This window comes from Watersipora subatra, chromosome 3, assembly GCF_963576615.1.
Source record: "Watersipora subatra chromosome 3, tzWatSuba1.1, whole genome shotgun sequence".
Taxonomy (NCBI): domain Eukaryota; kingdom Metazoa; phylum Bryozoa; class Gymnolaemata; order Cheilostomatida; family Watersiporidae; genus Watersipora; species Watersipora subatra.
The window spans coordinates 71,236,725-71,250,769 of NC_088710.1; the positions used below are offsets into that span (position 1 = coordinate 71,236,725).

The 14,045-nt window shown below is 36.8% G+C and overlaps 1 protein-coding gene across 1 annotated transcript; it reads left to right on the top strand.

Annotated features, from left to right (window-relative positions):
- Positions 1 to 685: 685 nt before the first annotated feature.
- On the top strand, positions 686 to 13,774 carry LOC137391755 (uncharacterized). The gene is made up of 3 exons (XM_068078290.1): positions 686 to 797; positions 12,951 to 13,107; positions 13,276 to 13,774. Exons 2-3 carry the CDS (start codon positions 12,981 to 12,983, stop codon positions 13,509 to 13,511), a joined length of 363 nt encoding a protein of 120 aa, XP_067934391.1. The 5' UTR covers positions 686 to 797; positions 12,951 to 12,980; the 3' UTR covers positions 13,512 to 13,774.
- The last annotated feature ends 271 nt before the right edge of the window (positions 13,775 to 14,045 follow it).

Sequence of the window (14,045 nt, forward strand, 5' to 3'; positions counted from 1 at the left end):
AAATCAGGTTTGTCTAAAATGAAAGCAGCTGACATAGTACAAGACGCTGTAAATATTGTTGTAAAGTAATATTTTATGTTTTTTTGTCACATGGTCTAATTTGCTTTAACGGCATCGACCAGTGTAAATAATGTTAATATCTAAACCTGTAATGAAAATTACAGGTTTATCAGGGCTGGGGATAGCGTTGTACTAGGGATAACGTTGTACTAGAGATAACGCTGTACTAGGGGTAGCGCTGTACTAGGGGTAGCGCTGTACTAGGGATAGCGTTGTACTAGGGATAACGTTGTACTAGAGATAACGCTGTACTAGGGGTAGCGCTGTACTAGGGGTAGCGCTGTACTAGGGGTAACGCTGTACTAGGAGTAGCATGGTACTGTGAGAATTCTCTTTAAAACTTTTCAAACAAGTCTCAGTTTTCACTTCAAGCTATTCAAATCTACTGAGTCTTTCCTTGAAGATACGCTTCTTCGTTTGCTATGCATACGCTTCTTCTGCTATGCATATGGACCAAAAATGAAACTGGAGCTGATTAGTGAAACAATCTGTTGCCCTGATCACTTACAGTCGGGTAACAGACTAGCTCACATCTGCATGACCTATTGACTCTCTTCTCAAGATGCAGCAAAAGTACACTATCCAGTTATTGTTGACATTGCGTGATCAGACAACGGACATAGTTGTTGACAGTGAGGTGTGATTGGCGAGGATTCCACTTTAGTCTCTTGCGACTGGTTTGGCTGAACTGTCATCTGTGTACTGATTCTGGAGACACTAGCAGGTTTTGTAGAATTGTGAGGCTCTCTTTTTTCAGCAAAGGTTATCTAACTGTTTAGGTCTATATTGGGTTCAATTAAGAATTCTGTATTTGTCGCTGTTATTTTATTGCTTGGCATAGTTAGTAACTGTGTATTCTTTCACATCTTAAACTTACAACTGTCTATGAGTAAACAGATAAAATGCATTCTGGTGTATCTGTGAAGCGGAGCTGCATCTTCCATTTGAGATTTACAGTTTTGAGGGAAACAGAGAATGGTTGTCACAACTTTAGGCACTGTCAGCAAGACTTTGGCCTTTTCGAGATCATCAAATGTTTTTTCACAAGATGTTCGTTAAAGAAGATGTTTTCTTACTAACAATATGTCACTATGTTGTGTTGTGACATCATGCCTCTAGCTTCATATGCCATTTCTTTGGTTGCTGCATTCGTTGATGCAACTTCTTTCTGCCTACCTACGACCTTCCTTTATCCACCTTTTCACTGCTAGCGGGCAGACCTTTTGACCAGCTCTAATGTCTTTACGACTCTCATTGAATATTTTCTGCTATTTAATTTCTAATAATGAATTTCTATTAATTTCTAGTTCCTGATTGTCTTTTCATCTATGCTAAAGTAGTTTGGTTTTATCAGTCATCTTATAAGTTTTTATGCATAGCATCTGTGAGTTTGGATACCATTGCATCTAGAAAAGAGTGACTCTGCATTGTGGACTCATATTTCATCACGATTTGCCAAACTCAACTTTGCAAACCGACTAAAAACAGTTGGATTCATTTGTTCAGCAATCAACTTGCACTTTTCCCTAATAAGCCATCTAGGTGCTAATTATTCAAATTAACATTTCAGTAATCTACATGTGAATACTTGAATAATAAGTCGTACAACTGGCTAGAATCACCAGGTGCAAAGGAACAAGGCTGCTAAAGTCAATACAATCTGGGTTATTTAAAGCCTGGACGAATGTAACCAGGAAGTGCCTTTACCTCACAATATCAAGAACACTAATCTGTAGGGCAGTGAAAATGATACTCAGTCACCTTGAGTGCGATTGACTCTCTTGATCATAGCTTTATGGGCTACATGTAAAGTGATAGCAGGTGTTTCTTGGCTAGCTAGGGTGAACAAAGGTCAGTCTAAGTATGAACTAGGAGCTGTAGTATTATTGTGTTTGGATCTTCAGTGGCTAGAGGCAGACTAGAAGAATCGTAGTTTTACTCAAAGTTTGTGTTACTTAAAGGTTTACTTAACTCGTGCCCAGAATGTCCTCCGATGTCAAGGACAAACATAACATGTAACACAAACATGTGTAAGAACAGACAACACTTAATATGCAAGCCTAGCTACACTACAGGAGCAAGTAAAATGTCAAATTGAGTTTTGTTTGATCTGTTTATGGAAACGTGTCTTCTCATCTTTTACTATGCATCACATAAATGTACCGTAATGCTCAGGGAGCTTGCCAATAGTGCAATACTGATTACCTGCTCTTCAAATCATCGATGCTATGAATACCAAGTTCGCTGGACTAAGTGTTCCTATGTTACACCCGCCATGTTGTTTCAAGAGCTTTTATTGTCCGCCATTAGCCTTTATTATTTGCTGTTTGTTCAAAACTTTTTGACGAATTTATGAGCCTTCTGCTATGAACTAGCTCAATAATATTTCATAGTTGAAGTTGCTAAACCATGTAGTCGCATCTATTTGAATTGCTATTAAATAATTAAGTTATTATCAATAGAAATTCTACATTTTCATGCTATTTTGAAAGCCCAATCAATATCATAATTGAGACAGTTAAATTAGACTGCAACCGCATGTATTTTTTTTTCACTACTGCCCAACTCTCAACTCCTCAGCCACACCGTTAACGCAAAACGTCCAGCTATTCAAACGAGCTAACAATAACCTAGTAGAGGAAAAAAATAACACTAGTAACTTAGCCATGAAAATAATATCAAACCAATATTTACAAATAATATACCGGTAATGAATGTTATAGAAAGAAGGCGTAATCCATAGCCCCAATAATTAACATAATATAATGAAAAGGAAAATAGCATTTTGTTTCAAGCAATTTGGAGCAGTCTTAACATTGATGGTCTCTTTCGCAGCATCTGGTAAACCTACAGAGCTGTAAATGAGCTCATTTTCCATCAAATGAGTAAATTAATAAAGTATGTCATTAGTTCTTGAATACTAAGTCTGTACAGTACAATATAGACAAAAAATTGATCGTTTTCATATTGTTTGTTTTGTATATTAAAACGGTTGTGTGTTAAAAACAAATATTCCCATTAAATATATTGCTTCATTTAATTTGCTTTACAGTTAATAAAGGTTGTTATAAATACTTAAGATAGTATTAAACAAATGTATTATGTAAACATGTGTGAAAAACTAAATGTAAAGATCAAAATTATATGTATGTAATTCAATACATAAAATAATGATTAATAAAGCTATACTCGTATTGTCACATGGTCTAAAGTGTGGTCTACAGGTGAGTTGAGGTGTAACCTTCAGGATATAGAAGATGCACAGTGTGTAGGTAGAGACCACTATAAAGATATGAAGCTAGTGTAACTTGGACTATCTGAGCTTTAAGTTGCTATCACTTATTTATCTTTTTTGTTTCATGTATAATATTTTTGATGCCGCCATAATTTCAATTATCTCTGCCAGCCATACCGCTGTAACTCGTTTTAGGCATCACTTTCGCTTTCTTTCTCCATGATAACTACTAGACTAGGAGATTTTTAAAAGAAATGATCCAAAGATGTTTACTCATGTTTTTTTGGATAGCTTGTTTAAATTCTAAGGAAAGCATTACCTCCTCTCATATCCCTTTTTAACCACTTGTACCACTCATACTGGTTTTTAGGGTTTAAAAAAACATGAAATACATGAAGCTATGTTTAGTAAAAGGAGAACTATGTACACACAGCATGTACTGATGCACACACAGTATGTACTGATGTACGAAAGTGTGTGCTTTGAAAAACTTTGAAAGATAGAAATGTCTGAAAACCTCACTTTGGTCTTTGTTCTGCCTTTCACTACTGTTTGATTCTGCCACTGATTCATTGTAGCAGATTTAGCTCCTTCTGTTCTTTAGTAGGGCACTGTACTGTATGGTGTATTTCTTTTAAGAGATAGTCACAAAATTGCAGTTATTGTTGAACTTTTTTGTGCTATTGGTAGTGTTGATTTTGATTGTTTTTGTTGCCATTTCCTTGGCTGTTTTAATTCCTGCTTCATAAAAGTGAATATCATTGCAGGAGTTGAAAGAGTTTTCTGGAAGAACTCTAGATATACGCTAGACTTTCATGCTCCTTCATTAAGCCATGGCTATCTTGTTGTGTATTGAGTTGGTAGTTGTTAGTCACTTGGCACCACACAAGTTTTGAGCTATGTGCAGCTGGTGATCCTTGAGCTATTGACACCCTGGTCTAGGGCAAGCTGACATTATTCAACAAATTCAGGCTCTAGTACTATGCTGTGCTAATCAGAATGCATATAAAAAATTTATTTATCCTAAGCATTAAAAGGCCATTGAAAAATGGGCAACGAGCCACAGGTGGCCCTTGGGCCCCCAGTTGCCCACCCCTGCTCTAGTACAAATTGGGGGCTAATACTGCCCGCTTCAGTATGTGCTTCATACCGATTCACCAGTTGCAAGGGTTTGCTGCATCTGGGATGCTTTGCTGAGGGTTGAAAGATTTGTCCACCAACTTTTCGGACAGCCTTCATTCCTTACCATGTAGTTGTGGCCAACTCTGTAGTTCTGTAAAGTCTCAAGCTTTTCATATTAGTTCCAATGTAGGTACATATTACTTTAGTCTGATGCAGTTTTTTATTTTTCTTTGTTATTCCGAGTTGATTTGTATTATTGGACAGTTTGGCTATTATTCTGTAAGGCTCGCAGTCCCCGGAGTTTCAGTTACTAAAATGCACCTTTTTAAAACATTCAACTTTGGCCTTTGCCAAGTCCCCTTCTAGATCTTTTCATCTGGCTTTTGGTTGTTTTTTTTTAAACATTTATTGGTTTGAGACCTTCTGCCAAATGGTTTTTGGGCACAGCTGACTGGATGTGACTCATATCAGTAAGGCATCTGACAAGTAGATCTTTTAGCATGAAATCAGTAGGTTTCGGGTTTTGTGGATGCGGGTATTCTGAGCATTATTTCATACTTTTAGACAAACAAAGGTACAATTCTCTTTTGTTTCTTTAAACAGTGTTGATTAGAAGAGTACAATGTTGTTTTTTTTACTTGTTTCTGCTACCTTATTCTTGTAGAGTACACCTTATTCTTGTAGAGTACACCTTATTCTTGTACGGGTAGTACTAGGTAGTTTTGCTCGTTTCAGTTTTCTGCAAATAACAACACTTGAAACATAACCTGGCTTCCTTATCATTAGAATACATTAGCAGCTATCTCAGACAATCTTTCTGGTAAAATGATCAAAAATCATCAGGGTGCCTTTGCTTTTTTTGCTCTGGTTAGAAATGATGCTACGTTTCTGCTGAAGACTTCCCAGATTAGACTGTGTTCTACTGTTTGCTACTTGAGAAGTTTCATGAACTAGTAACTCAATTTTGCTAGACATCCCCCGTCAATAACATCTCAAATGAACATTCTGGCAAGTTTAATTCTTATCAAAATAATCTTTCATCACTCATTTTCACAGATTAAGAAAAGCTAGAAGAATTCACATTTTTCTTCCTTCTGTTTAGGAGTTGTCTGGTTTTGCTTCATTCTGTAAGAAAGCAGACAATCACTGCTGTGCTAGTCGTTTTAGTTCAGCGCTTGTAGTGTTGTTGCAAACTGACTACAGCATATTCTGAAATATTTTTGAACCTATGAACTACTGCAGCTTTTCCTTGTATTTGGGTATTGTACATTTTTAGAAAGCCCTAATTTCGTGAGCCTCAGTTGTTATGCTTTGTTTGCTGACCACATAGCTATGTTTGACCGGATAAAGGATGAGCTCTGTTGCATGAAAGCGTTGAATCATTGTGGGCTGCCTTTATACATGTCAAACAAGCTTTTGGAGGAAAATGAACCACATTGATACAGTACATTGATACAGTACAGTGACAGATACAGTACAGTGACATATACAGTACAGTGACAGATACAGTACAGATACAGTACAGTGACAGATACAGTACAGTGACAGATACAGAACAGTGACAGATACAGTACAGTGACAAATACAGTACAGTGACAGATACAGTGACAGATACAGTACAGTGACAGATACAGTACGGTGACAGATACAGTACGGTGACAGATACAGTACGGTGACAGATACAGTACGGTGACAGATACAGTACGGTGACAGATACAGTACGGTGACAGATACAGTACGGTGACAGATACAGTACGGTGACAGATACAGTACAGTGACAGATACAGTACAGTGACAGATAACATTTTGTATCAGTAATAGCTTTGGCACAGCTATTTTATTCCGATTTCACTGCTATATTTTGTGATTGGGGATTGAAAGCCATGCAATGAGCATACTTACTAACCATGTGATGCAAGTGCCTTCAGAAAAGCTACCACAATAGTACAAGCCTTTCTGCCAGCCAAACATTTACAAGCGATACAAGTAAAGTGTAATTACAGGAAACTGTACCATGGTGTTGAACTGGCACAATAGCTCTCCCTTGATGCTGAACAACTCACGTCATATCTTGGTCTAAAAAGAACTTGCCAATAGCCACTTGGTACAACGCCAATATGTCTAGTGACATGTTTCAGTTAGTGTTTGGACTGTCATCAATCCTTATGGAAGAGTCATGACAGGTAGTGTTCTAGAGTTGCTGTACTGTTCACATGAACCATTCATTTTCTTCACCAAGATTAGAATGGTCCAGGTTCTCTTTCCATGCTACTGCTTAAGTTATATTATGCCTTTTTTATTTAATCTGGAATCCGTCTGTCTACTCCACATACAAAAACCTTAATGTTAGATTAAATAATTTTAAGGCATAAACAAGAACACCTGCATAATAACATAAGTGTCAAAGACATGTTGTAGAGCCCAGCCAATTCTGCATGAAACTGCTCATTTTTAATAGTATATTTCAACATTCCAGTAAATTTAGTGTGATACTGGGATGACACAGGGTTGTCTCTGGATGAATGGTAGTAGAAGAGTAATGAATGTAGTTAAGGTTCTCTCAAATAAGCAATGAACTGTTGATCTGAAAACCTAGTTTATATATCCATTAACTATGGCTGTATTTTAAATAGCTGAATAAAGCTTAACAAAACACAGTATATAGTCTAATGTTAGTTTTAAGCTTTATCCCTATTTTTCTTATAGTAATATGTCACACAGTTTCATACACTGAGTATATCTATCTATATATATTTATTTGGTGTTCCTGAGTTAAAGAATGGATGGTGTATAGACAAACTGTGGTTTGTTATAATGATTCATTATCATACGTATATGAAGCGGACCTTAGCGTATTTGTTTCTCTATTTTTTGGAACATACTCTAACAATTACTGAAGGGCATTTTTTCCTTCATGCATTACTTAGGCCTATGTTCAAGTCACGTCAATGCTACTTCAACTGTTTGTTTCCATCTTATGCTCGTCTGACTCATTGTGATTTTCAGTTAATGATACTTTATACTTGGGCAGCTCAATTCTGAACTTAGCTAGTATTTACTGATACTAAATTGATATGAAATAGTTTAAAATCTGATGAGTATTTTCATCACCTTTTTGAGGTGACTGCTCTACGTACATGAAAATGGTGACAACTGATTAGTACTGCATGAAGGAGAAAGATAAAAGATGAGTGACTCATGTAGGCCTGACTCATGCAGGCCTTATTCGTAAAGTACCATCTCATAGATAATTATCTCAAAGTCACCTCTATGCAGGCTCAAAATAGTACAAACTGTCTGTTGCACTATTTTGTTGTGTTGACTGTTTACACATTTTCTCTATCAATTGCTATCAATTTGTCTCCTCTAATTTGTTATACATATGCTGCATGTTTTGTTAATATTATTAATTTAGCTGTGCTTTATTCTAACTACTAGTAAGCTGGCAGTCCTGTGCCCCATTAGAAAGTGTCGTGTGTATCAACTATCCACACAATTATTCTAAGATGTCATGATGTGGTTGAGTGGTGCACGTGGTAGTGTGCTTAGAAAGGAATCTGAATATCCAGGTTTGATTCCTGTGTGGGGCAACCTTTTTTCTTAATACTCCGCCCTTGCTTCGGGTGGACACAACTTCTATTAGAGCAAAGACTAGATTAATGCTGACGTTGCACAAGTAATAAAAAATCTTTTGCACAGAAAATTAATTTTCAATCAACATATAAAACATTTATCATTCCAACTTTTACATGAAGGTGTTTGTTCATTTCTATGTGTGCCATAAGTTTAATTAGGTTTATGCTACATCTATATATAGATCTCAAAGTTTTTGTGTCTGTTATTTTGTGATTCTGTGCTTCAGTTTGTCCAGCTATAGCTATTAAAATATTGGAATAAAGAATCTGTATCACGAAAGATTTGATCTCGGAACCTCCCATTGACCAGGCTAATTTCTTAACAATTGAGCTACATGATATTGATGGATTCATTGGGCGGTATATGTTGCTATGTGAGTGAAATACTCTACCGTTCTCCGTTACAGCGCAATGTAATTTTATGCATGCTCTCACGGATCTTATTTGTAAGAGCCGTAGATAACTAGCTTACTCAAATTAATCATTGACAATGTGCCAGGCTAATGGCAAGTGGCAGGCCACTACATTACCTGCTCCTGTTCTTAGTACCCATGCAATGTCGGGTATTCCGTTAGTACACATATATTTATGGCATTTTGGGAAGTCTGGGCATGTATTTTTCTTCTAATAGTTCAAGCGTGCTGAAGCATGCGTATTTTAACCAATAGTCATTAAAGATTGGCAGGTGTAATAAGCATGTACACAATTATTACCCTACAGGATGAAAATATTCGATGGTTACAAAAGTTTGCTATTTCGCGAACAGTCAATTCCGCGAATTATTAAATTCCGTGAATAATTAGTTCTATTTTTAATCACAAGGGAAAATAACTACTGCATCAAATTAAAAGCTAGCCGCTAGGCATAAATACTAAACGTAGTTGAGTTCCAAAACATTTTTAAAATCATTGCCTGGGCTTTGAGCTAACACCATTGCCAATGCATCACTTTTCTTTACAAAATTATTCAAGGTTGTCACAAGATATGCAGAATGGCGTCATCGCAAAAATAGCCGCTAGGCAAAAGTACTAAATGTAGCCGAGTTCCAAAACTTCTTTAAAATCATCGCCGGGGCTTCGAGTTTTATTGCCATTGCATCAAACTTTACAAAATTATTCAAAGTTTTCACAAGTTATTCGGCATGGTTTCGTCATCGCAAAAATCTCTCCTAGTCTTTTTACATTGAAATCAACTCCATCAATCTCTAATACCTAAGTTGAGGACGATCAGGATTCTGATCTGGACATTATGGTATGTATTTGATTTGCAGTGCAGATATGTTTTTCCATAATTAACTGCATTAGTTAATTCTTTTGTTTAAAAACTGATCGCTTTCATTAAATACTTCAGCTATTGTTTTTGTACTTCCTTAACACTTCTTAATATTTTTTCTTTTTTGTGTTTACTGCAGATTGAGAATGAAAGTACCTACTCCGATTACGAAAACTAGAGACAAGTAGTAATATTCATCGAGGCAGGAATATTGGCAGAGAAGCAACCAGTCAACCTAGACCCCTTCATCCACAACAACTCCTTGATATCGCTGCAGCAAACATGATTATATTATATATTTTATTTCATGTATAGATATATTATAATTTATTACAAACTTGAGTGTACAAATAAAATATTTCAAATACAAATAAAATTTTACAAACAATGAATGGAGTAAATATAAACAGTTTAGCCCATTGGCGGTTGTCTAGCAATAAAATTAAAGTGGTACTCTTGATAAGTAAATACTAGGGTGTAATGGTGCTCTCTGACTAGTTACTTTGGTAATAGGAGCTTTGCCGCTGCCACTGTCTTGGGTAGATGTTGAAGGCAATTTTCTCGCTACTACATGGCTGGTAAGAAAGTTATCATCAGAACTCTCCTCGTGGCTTACTATTGCAAAGTTTTGCCGGTTGGCCAAAAATTTGTGCTCGTAAAGGCGTTTTTGTTCCTTTTTTAAAGCAGATATATTCTCCTCGTTAGCAGCTGCAATCACTTCTACCTCAATTTCAAGACCTCCCTGAATGATTGATGATCTTCTAAGAATGACATCTACCACCCTTGCAGTCATTGTGCTTCCGTGTATGATGAAAAATCTCTCACACTAAAACAAATAATGAAGCGGTAGGGATGGAAAAAGTAAATATTGTGTTTTACCAAGGAACCAAAGTAAAATTCAACTAATTTAGCAAATCGTTTTGAAAAAAACTCATTACTTACCGCAAATTGTTGGTTCATCAAAGGCCCGAAAATTGATGAATATTCGTGAAAACTTCTGAACGCAGCAAAAGATTTATAGCTTAACATGATCGACTCGTAGTTGCAAGCTGAGGTGTACATCACGTTTCGGTGTATGCGCACACCAAAACACGCTGTGTGCGCATGCGTAAGGTTAACTCTATTGCTAGCCGCAATGGAGTTAACTTTTCATAGAGAGTGACAGTGTTCAGTCTCGAATAAATTAATCCGCGAATATGCATGAAAAGGCAATTTTCGCGAAATTTAATTCCGCGAATAAATTCATTCTGTAGGGTAGTAGGCATAGTAGTTAGCACGCCTGTCAACAAAACCGGGAATCTCCGAGTTCAATTCTAGTATGAAGCGGTTTTTTATTTGTTTATTTTGTCACCATAACTAGACACAGGAACAACAGACCAACAAGCATACACTTATATTTATATGAATGTAGATTAGATACTATATTGTTGTCTTATTAGAAACACTTTTGCACATTTATAAAAACAAGCCAGTTGCATTCGATTTTAGATTTTTCAATTCTGACACATGTGTCAGCATAGCTGCTCCATCATTAACCATATTTCAGATCTAGAGATGACCTTACTCATGACCTTACTGGTGACCTTACTGATGACCTGACTGGGGACCTCACTGATGACCTTACTGAGCAGGGAAGATTTATGATTTTACAACTGCATTATTTATCCAGCAAGTCATAATACTAGGATGCATGTCCAGTAGTGTTGTGAATTCTTTGCTGCATGCTAACAGTTGTATGCATGTATATATGAACTCTTTGCTGCATGCTAACAGTTGTATGTATGCATGTATATGTGAACTCTTTGCTGCATGCTAACAGTTGTAGGTATGCATGTATATGTGAACTCTTTTTTGCATGCTAACGGTTGTATGCATGTATATATGAACTCTTTTTTGCATGCTAACAGTTGTATGCATGTGTATAACTTTTTATTGGTATTGGTAATCATAAAAAGGATGTTTTTCATCACATGCCAATAGAAAGGAAAAAACCAAAATGAAAAGTCAGAAATCAGGAATTATTGAGTGAGTTGAACTAACGTGTTTTAAAAGTCGGTAACCTTATAGTATTGCGTAGGAGTCGGGATAGTAAATTGAAGTTTGTAGTAACAGGAAGTAACAGTTTTCAAGTTTCCAATAATACATGGAAAAGTTGGCCGTACAACAGTGCATTGATCAATGCCATGAATTCCCATGCGCAGATCATGGTTGAGGCATAAGCAATGATTGATGGCAGAACACTTTTAAATTCCAGGGCATGTTGTGGAGCTCAGTCTATTCTGTGTAAGCAAACTTATATTAAACTTGTTTAAATATTTTTAAATGGTTTCATACACAGTTGCAACCAGAGTCGAACTGTAGTACCATACACAGTGCAACCAGAGTCGAACTGTAGTACCATACACAGTGCAACCAGAGTCGAACTGTAGTACCATACACAGTGCAACCAGAGTCGAACTGTAGTACCATACACAGTGCAACCAGAGTCGAACTGTAGTACCATACACAGTGCAACCAGAGTCGAACTGTAGTACCATACACAGTGCAACCAGAGTCGAACTGTAGTACCATTCTTGATGTACTTACTTGCTGCCATACATGGGTGAACAGAATTTTTCACCTACCATTGCCTCATGGGAATTTAGTTACGATACATTAGCTCCACATGTGCATCACGTAGCGCGGACCAAACACACCTTTCATCTTATAATTCAGGACAAAGACTATCAAATAATATTGCATATGTAAATCTTATATAAATTTAGCATTGATAACTAAAAATACATTGTTCTTGCAATTCAAATGATTTCCAATTGGTCATAGATGAAAAATAACTTTAGAAAAGTCCACTTTTACAATCTATTTTAGCATAACAATTTGAAGTCATAGTTGGGCTGCTTTCCACCAACAACAATACGCATGATGCAACAAAAATACGTATGCTGCAACAGCAATACATATGATGCAACAACAATACGTATGATGCGAAAATAATACGTATGATGCAACAATAATATGTATGATGCAACAATAATATGTATGATGCGACAACAATACGTATGATGCGACAACAATACGTATGATGCAACAATGATAGGTATGATGCAACAATAATATGTATGACGCAACAACAATACGTATGATGCAACAACGATAGGTATGATGCAACAATAATATGTATGATGCATCAACAATACGTATGATGCAACAACAATACGTAGGACGCAACAACAATATGTATGATGCAACAACGATAGGTATGATGCAACAATAATATGTATGATGCAACAACAATACGTATGATTCAACAACAATACGTATGATGCAATAACAATATGTATAATGCAACAACATTTAGATTATCTTGAAGTTGACCTCATGTATAGTTACTTGGAAACATGGCTGTTGAAAAAAGCACCACTCAAAAGATTCTTAGTTCTCTAGGGGAAAGACTTGTGGTCTCAGCTTCCTCACACTTTTGATTTATGGCTGCCAGGCACCGCAGCGTAGACTCTCAGTATATGGCATTAATCCTAGCCGCTGAGGCTAAACAATCCATAGTAAAAACTTTAATGTTCAAATAAAGGCAGTTATTTTAACGTTGCTGTATTGTGACTATTTGCTAGCCTGATACATGCAAGCAGCTGCTCTGAGCCATGGGAAATGAGAGCTCAGCTCACAAGGATCCATATGCTACAAATGACTTTGAACTTGTCATACGGCTAGCTAAAGAATTGGAGTACCTGCTAGAAAAAAATTTTCAGGCTACAGGAAATGGCTTAGGTGAGCTTCCAAAGTTCTCCGTGTTTTAGGTGTGTTTAGATTATTCTGTTCCAGTCACTAAAAACAGCATTTCATTGTGTCTGTCTTGTATGTAACTGTGGGCCTCAGGCTAGATGTGTAATGGGGCTTGCTAGTAGGTAAGCTATAATGAAGTACTCTGTGTCGCAGGGGACAAGATTAAGAGCGCTAAACATGAAGGTTTGCCTCTGCCTCGGGGCCTCACCGCACCCATGTGGCGACTGAACAAAGAGCGTAATTTGCTGGTGCACGATCGCTCCTACAACAGTATAGCTGATCGAGGGAGTTTTATTCAAACATATGAGAGTGTCCGTAAGCAACTCCAGGAGCTCATCGCTCCCCCGAGATCGAGGAACCAAACTGATAGCGGTTGTTTAATATGCTGAACATTATGAGCATGTCCAGCATTTTCATTGATTTCCTTGGCACTTCATTGAACATTCCTGTCTCCAATCTTATTTTCCGGTAGAATGTTCCTATTTATGTGTTGCTGTTGTATTTATCTATCTATTTGCTGCCATTTAGTTTCATTTAATAGTACATGTAGATCATTGTATCTGCATCTTCAGTTATTTATGCAGTTGACATGTTTTTGATTTTCACCATTTCTTCTTGTTTAGCTCCTGCAGCAGGGATAGCCATGTACAAATATAAAATCCAAAGTAGTTGGTTCCCTCGATTACCTGAGATGCATTTTACAACATAAGAGTCACCAGGCTTAATTTTTGTTTGCTTATTCACCTCCTGTGTGTGACCTCTTGGGGGCTGAGCATGATATAGAGTCACAATAGTTGTAGCTGTAGTATTATTAACAGTTACAATAGTAGGAGTTGTAGTAGTAATAATAGTCATAGTAGTAGTTAATGGTGAACTACTGCTATGGTAGTATCGCATTTGTGTCTGATGAGTTCATGTGTTCT

Excerpts from the sequence above, each read along its gene's own strand:
- LOC137391755 (XM_068078290.1), top strand. The coding sequence starts at position 12,981 with ATGGGAAATGAGAGCTCAGCTCACAAGGATCCATATGCTACAAATGAC. Across the intron at positions 13,108-13,275 it reads GGCTACAGGAAATGGCTTAG|GGGACAAGATTAAGAGCGCT; the intron begins GTGAGCTTCCAA and ends TCTGTGTCGCAG.